At 49.0% G+C, this 10,699-nt stretch overlaps 1 protein-coding gene across 1 annotated transcript in view; it reads right to left on the reverse strand.

The window, feature by feature from the left end:
- Positions 1–9,050, reverse strand: part of iapp (islet amyloid polypeptide) — a 23,186-nt gene extending 14,136 nt beyond the window's left edge. Inside the window, exons 1-3 of the mRNA XM_031898111.1 lie at positions 8,975–9,050; positions 5,949–6,045; positions 5,057–5,182 (exon numbers count right to left, since the gene is read on the reverse strand). Of these exons, the coding sequence (XP_031753971.1) occupies positions 5,057–5,182; positions 5,949–6,028 (206 nt within the window). The 5' untranslated portion in view covers positions 6,029–6,045; positions 8,975–9,050. The remainder of the gene's footprint in view (positions 1–5,056; positions 5,183–5,948; positions 6,046–8,974) is intronic.
- Between the last annotated feature and the right edge of the window lie 1,649 nt (positions 9,051–10,699).

Here is a 10,699-nt window from a genome sequence, read left to right on the forward strand (position 1 = left end):
ATATCTGTGCCTATATATTATACAGTTACATTATGTGCATATATGATATGGGGGTTACACTGTGACAGTGGGGGGGGGGGGAAAGATGGGGGTATATTCTGTGCCTTATATATTATACAGTTACATTATGTGCATATATGATATGGGGGTTACCACTGTGACATGGGGGGGGGGGAAAGATATCTGTGCCTATATATTATACAGTTACATTATGTGCATATATGATATGGGTTACACTGTGACAGTGGGGGGGGCTGGGGGAAGATGGGGGGTATATCTGTGCCTATATATTATACAGTTACATTTATGTGGCATATATATATGGGGGTTACACTGTGACAGTGGGGGGGGGGCTGGGGGGAAGATGGGGGGTATATCTGTGCCTATATATTATACAGTTTACATTATGTGCATATATGATATGGGGTTACACTGTGACAGTGGGGGGGGGGCTGGGGAAAGATGGGGGTATATCTGTGCCTATATATTATACAGTTACATTATGTGCATATATGATATGGGGGTTACACTGTGACAGTGGGGGGGGGGCTGGGGGAAAGATGGGGGGTATATCTGTGCTATATATTATACAGTTACATTATGTGCATATATGATATTGGGGTTACACTGTGACAGTGGGGGGGGGGCTGGGGGAAAGATGGGGGGCTATATCTGTGCCTATATATTATACAGTTACATTATGTGCATATATTGATATGGGGGTTACACTGTGACAGTGGGGGTGGGGGGGCTGGGGGAAAGATGGGGGGGTATATCTGTGCCTATATATTATACAGTTACATTTATGTGCATATATGATATTGGGGTTACACTGTGACAGTGGGGGGGGCTGGGGGAAAGATGGGGGTATATCTGTGCCTATATATTATACAGTTACATTATGTGCATATATGATATGGGGTTACACTGTGAACAGTGGGGGGCGGGCTGGGGGAAAGGATGGGGGGGTATATCTGTGCCTATATATTATACAGTTACATTATGTGCATATATGATATGGGGGTTACACTGTGACAGTGGGGGGCGGGGGCTGGGGGAAAGATGGGGGGTATATCTGTGCCTATATATTATACAGTTACATTATGTGCATATATGATATGGGGGTTACACTGTGACAAGTGGGGGGGGGGGCTGAGGGAAAGATGGGGGGTATATCTGTGCCTATATATTATACAGTTACATTATGTGCATATATGATATGGGGGTTACACTGTGACAGTGGGGGGGGGGCTGGAGGAAAGATGGGGGGTATATCTGTGCCTATATATTATACCAGTTACATTTGTGCATATATGATATGGGGGTTACACTGTGGACAGTGGGGGGCTGGGGAAAGAATGGGGGGTATATCTGTGGCCTATATATTATACAGTTACATTATGTGCATATATGATATGGGGGGTTACACTGTGACAGTGGGGGGGGGGGGGCTGGGGAAAGATGGGGGTAATATCTGTGCCTATATATTATACAGTTACATTATGTGCCATATATGATATGGGGGTTACACTGTGACAGTGGGGGGGGGGGCTGGGGAAAGATGGGGTATATCTGTGCCTATATATTATACAGTTACATTATGTGCATATATGATATGGGGGTTACACTGTGACAGTGGGGGGGGGGGCCTGGGGGAAAGATGGGGGTATATCTGTGCCTATATATTATACAGTTACATTATGTGCATATATGATATGGGGTTACACTGTGACAGTGGGGGGGGGGGAAAGATGGGGGGTATATCTGTGCCTATATATTATACAGTTACATTATGTGCATATATGATATGGGGGTTACACTGTGACAGTGGGGGGGGGGGCTGGGGGAAATATGGGGGGTATATCTGTGCCTATATCTTATACAGTTACATTATGTGCATATATGATATGGGGGTTACACTGTGACAGTGGGGGGGGGGGAAAGATGGGGGGTATATCTGTGCCTATATATTATACAGTTACATTATGTGCATATATGATATGGGGGTTACCACTGTGACAGTGGGGGGGGGGGGCTGGGGGAAAGATGGGGGGTATATCTGTGCCTATATATTATACAGTTACATTATGTTGCATATATGATATGGGGGTTACACTGTTGAAAGTGGGGGGGGGAAAGATGGGGGGGTATATCTGTGCCTATATATTATACAGTTACATTATGTGCATATATGATATGGGGGTTACACTGTGACAGTGGGGGGGGGGGGCTGGGGGAAAGATGGGGGGTATATCTGTGCCTATATATTATACAGTTACATTATGTGCATATATGATATGGGGGTTACACTGTGAAAGTGGGGGGGGGAAAGATGGGGGGTATATCTGTGCCTATATATTATACAGTTACATTATGTGCATATATGATATGGGGGTTACACTGTGACAGTGGGGGGGGGGCTGGGGGAAAGATGGGGGGTATATCTGTGCCTATATATTATACAGTTACATTATGTGCATATATGATATGGGGGTTACACTGTGACAGTGGGGGGGGGCTGGGGGAAAGATGGGGGGTATATCTGTGCCTATATATTATACAGTTACATTATGTGCATATATGATATGGGGGTTACACTGTGACAGTGGGGGGGGGGCGTGGGGAAAGATGGGGGGTATATCTGTGCCTATATATTATACAGTTACATTATGTGCATATATGATATGGGGGTTTACACTTGTGACAGTGGGGGGCTGGGGAAAGATGGGGGGTATATCTGTGCCTATATATTATACAGTTACATTATGTGCATATATGATATGGGGGTTACCACTGTGACAGTGGGGGGGGGGGCTGGGGGAAAGATGGGGGTATATCTGTGCCCTATATATTATACAGTTACATTATGTGCATATATGATATGGGGGTTACACTGTGACAGTGGGGGGGGGGGCTGGGGGAAAGATGGGGGGTATATCTGTGCCTATATATTATACAGTTACATTATGTGGCATATATGATATGGGGGGTTACACTGTGACAGTGGGGGGGGGGGCTGGGGGAAAGATGGGGGGTATATCTGTGCCTATATATTATACAGTTACATTATGTGCATATATGATATGGGGGTTACACTGTGACAGTGGGGGGGGGGGGCTGGGGGAAAGATGGGGGGTATATCTGTGCCTATATATTATACAGTTACATTATGTGCATATATGATATGGGGGTTACACTGTGACAGTGGGGGGGGGGGCTGGGGGAAAGATGGGGGGTATATCTGTGCCTATATATTATACAGTTACATTATGTGCATATATGATATGGGGGTTACACTGTGACAGTGGGGGGGGCTGGGGGAAAGATGGGGGGTATATCTGTGCCTATATATTATACAGTTACAGTGGGGGGTACAGTAGTATCACTGAATTGTATTATTACTGTGCCACTTACTATAATGAGCTGATTAGTAATTCCCACATCTAACAGACTATATTTTCCTTACCTATTGAATTATCCCAAATTGGCGCTAATTACTTTGCAGCCTGGGAGGTAATTATGTAATTAAACTCATTTAAGATGCCATGTATTGTATGTGAATTCCCTTCATTGTTCTATTACAGAGATATTCACTTTAGAATGGTAACGGGGAATGATTAAGGGCTCTGGTACACGGGGAGATTAGTCGCCCGCGGCAAAACTCCCTGCTCGCGGGCGACTAATCTCCCCGAGTTGCCTTCCCTCTGCCATCCCACCGGCGAACATGTAAGTCGCCGGCGGGATGGCAGACGCGGCGGCGCGATTTCGGGAAATCGCCGAAAAAGCCTCGCGAGTCTTTTTCGGCGATTTGCGCGAAATCGCGCCGCCGCGTCTGCCATCCCGCCGGCGACTTACATGTTCGCCGGTGGGATGGCAGAGGGGAGGCAACTCGGGGAGATTAGTCGCCCGCGAGCAGGGAGTTTTGCCGCGGGCGACTAATCTCCCCGTGTACCAGAGCCCTAAACGTAAGAGACCAACACATGGAATCTCCCGGCATAGAAGTTACCCCACGTTGGAGGGGTAGATAGGACACAATGAAGCCTGTCAGTAAGTTACATGGGACCTACTTAGTTGCCCGAGTTGTCGGTAGCAAAGAGGGAAAGTTCACCCTTAAATTCAGTTTTACTATGTTGTAGAACAGCTAATTCTAAGCAACTTTTCAATTGGTCCTCGTTATTTATTTTATATAGTTTTTGAATTATTTCCCTTCTTCTTCTGCCTCTTTGCATCTTTCAAATGGGGGTCACTGACCCCGGCAGCCAAACCCTATTGCTCTGTGAGGCTCCAGTTTTATTGTTACTTTTTATTCCTTATCTTTCTATTCAGCCCCTCTCCTATTCATATAAAAGTCTCTCATTCAAACCACTCCCTGGTTTCTAAGGTAATTTGGACCCTAGCAACCAGATAGCTGCTGAACAAAAAGTGAAATAACTAAAAAACTACAAACAATAAAAAATGAAGACCAATTGCAAATTGTTTCAGAATATCACTCTCTACATCCTACTAACAGTTACTGCAAAGGTGAACATCCCCTTTATCAGCAGAAGCAGTCGAACGAGTGAGACAATTATTAGGCAAGTAGATATTCATTTGAATGTTAGCTCTTGGGGCGGCCCCATCTCAGGATACACGTTTGCATCTAAAGTCAAAGTGTATTGATCCGATTTGTGTTGCAAAATGGGTCACAGCGATTAATCCTGAAGTTGCACAATGCAGGGGAGTAATTAGCGCTAATGAGACAGACAATGTATTTATATTAATCATGATAAGAATTGTGCTGATGTAATTAATGTTATCGATGTAATTAGGTAACGAGCGCCAGATTGTGGGAAAGTTCTGCCAGTTACTAATAGTAGGGTTCGGGGTTATTGTGCTGTCAGTATTGGGGGGCCCTGGGGTAATGTTACAGTATAACAATCATGTGCCCCCCTTCTCATATTCCTAACAGGGAATTGCCCCCCTCTTTGCCCCAGCCCATACACTCATTGGAGAGAAGAGGGGTCCGACTTGGGATTCTCTGGTTAAAGGCTAGTTAGTTGGTTAGTCAGTTACCTACCCCTTCTGCCTGCTGCTGCTGTCCGACTGCGGGACTTCATTCATGGGTCGGAACAGAGTGTGTTTGGTCTGTAGGGAGATCCAGCCCCTCGGTGCCGCCCAGTCCCGGGCATCGTACGACTTGAGTCTGGGCAGGGGGGAGAGGTACTGTCTGTTAGGGAACTCTAACTAGAGAGAGACACAGATAGTGAGAGAGACAGGGATATAGAGAGACAGAGAGAGAGAGATATAGAGAGACAGAGAGAGAATGACAGAGAGAGAGAGAGAGTGAAATATAGATACAGAATGATAGAATGATTTGATTTGAGTGAGAGAAACAGAGAAAGGGGGATTGAGAGTTAGAGAGAGTGAGAGAAAAACAGGGAGTTAGAGTGAGTGAGAAAGAGAGAGAGAGAGTGAGAAAGAGAGAGATAGACACAGAAAGAGAGTAAGAGAGACTCAGGGGTCCTGCCAATAAAGCTCATTTGATTTGATGAGTGAGAGAGACAGAAAGTGAGAGAGATTCAGAGAGTAAGAATAGCAGAGAGTGAGAGAGACAGAAAGGGATGGAGTGAGAAAGAGAAGGATAGAGAGAGAGGGATGGAGAGAGTGGGAAAGACACTGAGGGAGAGTGAGAGAGACATAACACTAGAGAGAGAGGGATAGAGAGAGTGGGAAAGACACTGAGGGAGAGTGAGAGAGGCATAACACTAGAGAGAGAGGGATAGAGAGAGTGGGAAAGACACTGAGGGAGAGTGAGAGAGACAGAATTAGAGTGAGAAAGAGAAGTTGAGAAACAGAGGGAGAGAGTGAGAAAAAGAGAGGGAGAGCAAGAGAGACGCAGAGGGAGAGAGTGAGACAGACAGACAGACAGACAGAGTCACTTTCCCCAGCAGAACTGGTTCAGCACTGACCTGTCTATAGGGGCGGCCTCCCTGCAGCTCACACTCACTGACAGGATAATGAGCAGAACCGGAACATTCATGTGGCTCATTGTCAGCTCCGAATTATCTGTGGGGGGGGCAGATACACGAGAGAGTCACCCCCATCCCTGGCATGCATGCACTATGGGATATGGCAGGATATGCTGGGGGGATACACCTAATGTGGGGGGCATCTCAGCACAGCCCTGCACAGTGCATTTCCCATAAGCCCCTATATAAAGGGGAATGTTGGGGGAATACACCTAATGTGGGGGGCAGAGATCTCAGCACAGCCCTGCACAGTGCATTTCCCATAAGCCCCTATATAAAGGGGAATGTTGGGGGGGATATACCTAATGTGGGGGGCATCTCAGCACAGCCCTGCACAGTGCATTTCCCATAAGTCCCTATATAAAGGGGAATGTTGGGGGGATACACCTAATGTGGGGGGCAGAGATCTCAGCACAGCCCTGCACAGTGCATTTCCCATAAGCCCCTATATAAAGGGGAATGTTGGGGGAATACACCTAATGTGGGGGGCAGAGATCTCAGCACAGCCCTGCACAGTGCATTTCCCATAAGCCCCTATATAAAGGGGAATGTTGGGGGGGATATACCTAATGTGGGGGGCATCTCAGCACAGCCCTGCACAGTGCATTTCCCATAAGTCCCTATATAAAGGGGAATGTTGGGGGGATACACCTAATGTGGGGGGCAGAGATCTCAGCACAGCCCTGCACAGTGCATTTCCCATAAGCCCCTATATAAAGGGGAATGTTGGGGGGATACACCTAATGTGGGGGGCAGAGATCTCAGTACAGCCCTGCACAGTGCATTTCCCATAAGCCCCTATATAAAGGGGAATGTTGGGGGGATATACCTAATGTGGGGGGCAGAGATACAGCACAGCCCTGCACAGAGCATTTCCCATAAGCCCCTATATAAAGGGGAATGTTGGGGGGGATACACCTAATGTGGGGGGCAGAGATCTCAGCACAGCCCTGCACAGTGCATTTTCCATAAGCCCCTGTATAAAGGGGAATGTTGGGGGGGATATACCTAATGTGGGGGGCAGAGATCTCAGCACAGCCCTGCACAGTGCATTCCCCATAAGCCCCTATATAAAGGGGAATGTCGCGGGGGATATACCTAATGTGGGGGGCAGAGATACAGCACAGCCCTGCACAGTGCATTTTACTTAAGCCCCTGTATAAAGGGGAATGTTGGGGGGGATATACCTAATGTGGGGGGCAGAGATCTCAGCACAGCCCTGCACAGTGCATTCCCCATAAGCCCCTATATAAAGGGGAATGTCGCGGGGGATATACCTAATGTGGGGGGCAGAGATACAGCACAGCCCTGCACAGTGCATTTCCCATAAGCCCCTATATAAAGGGGAATGTTGGGGGGATACACCTAATGTGGGGGGCATCTCAGCACAGCCCTGCACAGTGCATTTCCCATAAGCCCCTATATAAAGGGGAGTGTTGGGGGGATACACCTAATGTGGGGGGCAGAGATCTCAGCACAGCCCTGCACAGTGCATTCCCCATAAGCCCCTATATAAAGGGGAATGTTGGGGGGATACACCTAATGTGGGGGGCAGAGATCTCAGCACAGCCCTGCACAGTGCATTCCCCATAAGCCCCTATATAAAGGGGAATGTTGGGGGGATACACCTAATGTGGGGGGCAGAGATCTCAGTACAGCCCTGCACAGTGCATTTCCCATAAGCCCCTATATAAAGGGGAATGTCGCGGGGGATATCCCTAATGTGGGGGGCAGAGATACAGCACAGCCCTGCACAGAGCATTTCCCATAAGCCCCTATATAAAGGGGAATGTTGGGGAGATACACCTAATGTGGGGGGCAGAGATCTCAGCACAGCCCTGCACAGTGCATTTTCCATAAGCCCCTATATAAAGGGGAATGTTGGGGGGGATATACCTAATGTGGGGGGCAGAGATCTCAGCACAGCCCTGCACAGTGCATTTCCCATAAGCCCCTATATAAAGGGGAATGTTGGGGGGATACACCTAATGTGGGGGGCAGAGATCTCAGCACAGCCCTGCACAGTGCATTTTCCATAAGCCCCTATATAAAGGGGAATGTTGGGGGGATACACCTAATGTGGGGGGCAGAGATACAGCACAGCCCTGCACAGAGCATTTCCCATAAGCCCCTATATAAAGGGGAATGTTGGGGGGATACACCTAATGTGGGGGGCAGAGATACAGCACAGCCCTGCACAGAGCATTTCCCATAAGCCCCTATATAAAGGGGAATGTTGGGGGGATACACCTAATGTGGGGGGCAGAGATCTCAGCACAGCCCTGCACAGTGCATTTTCCATAAGCCCCTATATAAAGGGGAATGTTGGGGGGGATATACCTAATGTGGGGGGCAGAGATCTCAGCACAGCCCTGCACAGTGCATTTCCCATAAGTCCCTATATAAAGGGGAATGTTGGGGGGATACACCTAATGTGGGGGGCAGAGATTCCAGCCCAGCCCTGCACAGTGCATTTCCTATAAGCCCCTATATAAAGGGGAATGTTGGGGGGATACACCTAATGTGGGGGGGCAGAGATACAGCACAGCCCTGCACAGAGCATTTCCCATAAGCCCCTATATAAAGGGGAATGTCGCGGGGGATACACCTAATGTGGGGGGCAGAGATCTCAGCACAGCCCTGCACAGAGCATTTCCCATAAGTCCCTATATAAAGGGGAATGTTGGGGGGATACACCTAATGTGGGGGGCAGAGATCTCAGCACAGCCCTGCACAGAGCATTTCCCATAAGTCCCTATATAAAGGGGAATGTTGGGGGATACACCTAATGTGGGGGGCAGAGATACAGCACAGCCCTGCACAGAGCATTTCCCATAAGCCCCTATATAAAGGGGAATATTGGGGGGATACACCTAATGTGGGGGGCAGAGATCTCAGCCCATTGCAGGAGTTGGGGCAGTGTAAGGGAATGGGCCAGACTGAGCAGAACTCAGTAGAACCGGTACCTGGGTGCTGGGATGGAGTAAGTAGTCACGGCAGCGGCGCGGGGTCCCTGTGCATCCGTGTAAATCCTGTTGCTGGATTCCCCCTCACATAGGAGCATCCAGAGCTTATATAGAGCCCCCCTCACTCTTGCCCGGGTGGGGGGGCAACGTCACAAATAACAGGCACCCCCTCCCAGTCCCACAGAGTTGAGTGCAGGGGGGGGGAGTACTTTATATTACAGCAGAACAAACCAATAGACACCTTGGGGGGGAGGAGATAATTTCATACATTTGCCCATTATTTCTCTATTTTCTGCCTGGCAGGTAGTTAGCTCTTCAGCCCGGTGCCAGGGTTTGTGACATTCCGGACCCCCCCCAAGAATTCCACAGAGCCTGGGCATAAGGTAAAGTTCTATTGGTCAGTAGTCAGAACCACAGAGGAGAGATCCGAGTACCCACAGGGAACCCACACAGACACCATATACTTTGCCCATAGTGCCCAGCACTGCCAGCCCCTGTGCCACCCAGCAGTGCCACCCCCTGTGCCACCCACACTGCCACCCCTGTGCCACCCAGCAGTGCCACCCCCTGTGCCACCCACACTGCCACCCCTGTGCCACCCAGCACTGCCACCCCTGTGCCACCCAGCACTGCCACCCTGTGCCACCCAGCACTGCCACCCCTGTGCCACCCAGCACTGCCACCCTGTGCCACCCAGCACTGCCACCCCTGTGCCACCCAGCACTACCACCCCTGTGCCACCCAGCACTGCCACCCCTGTGCCACCCAGCACTGCCACCCCCTGTGCCACTCACAGTGCCCTGGGGGGAATTTACTCCTTCTGCCCGGTGCCCGAAGTTCTGTCCCTATTGATTGGCACCATTATCAGCCAACTAAACTGCTGAAAAGGGCAAGTAAACCTTTATGGGCACGTTGGGGGTCTATGGACAATGGCAAAGTAACAGGCAGAAAGGGAACAGTATTACCCCAGTAATTACCCCAATATTATGCATTAACTCCTTTCTCTCCAATAAAGTGACATTTAAGAAAAAAGAAGTGCTTCCCCTTTAAGGCAATGCCACTTCTAATAAAAGCAAGTGTAACTTTCCCTTTAAAGTCTCCCCCATTTAGCCCCGCCCCCTGCCACTCAGCGCTGACATTTCCATCACTTTAATGGCACCAATTGCAGCTCTTACATTTGTTTTTTAGCAACTTCCTTCCCAGACGCGCAAATGGCTCCTCACATTAACGGAACAATTGTTTGGGGAGACCCCAGGCTCACCAGTAACCCCCCCCCCCCGTGTATGTATGCCAAAGGGTTAATTACCCCCCACCCTACAGGTTCCGAGGTCACGCATTTACCCCTAATGCAACTTAATCAATCTCTTCTCTCCTGCCAGCAGTGCTGTAAGTCATCCTTCCCCCTAAATGTCAGTCTGTCCCTTCCTTGCCATAAAGCAAGAAGGAACTGCTGTATTTTTACCAGAAAGGAAGCAGAGATAGTTACATGGGTACCGGGAAATACACTCCCCCGTGCAAAGGAAGCAGAGACAGTCACATGGGTACCGGGAAATACACTCCCCCGTGCAAAGGAAGCAGAGACAGTCACATGGGTACCGGGAAATACACTCCCCCGTGCAAAGGAAGCAGAGACAGTCACATGGGTACCAGGAAATACACTCCCCCGTGCAAAGGAAGCAGAGACAGTCACATGGGTACCGGGAAATACACTCCCCCGTGCAAAGG

This window comes from Xenopus tropicalis, chromosome 3 (genome assembly GCF_000004195.4).
Source record: "Xenopus tropicalis strain Nigerian chromosome 3, UCB_Xtro_10.0, whole genome shotgun sequence".
Lineage (NCBI taxonomy): Eukaryota > Metazoa > Chordata > Amphibia > Anura > Pipidae > Xenopus > Xenopus tropicalis.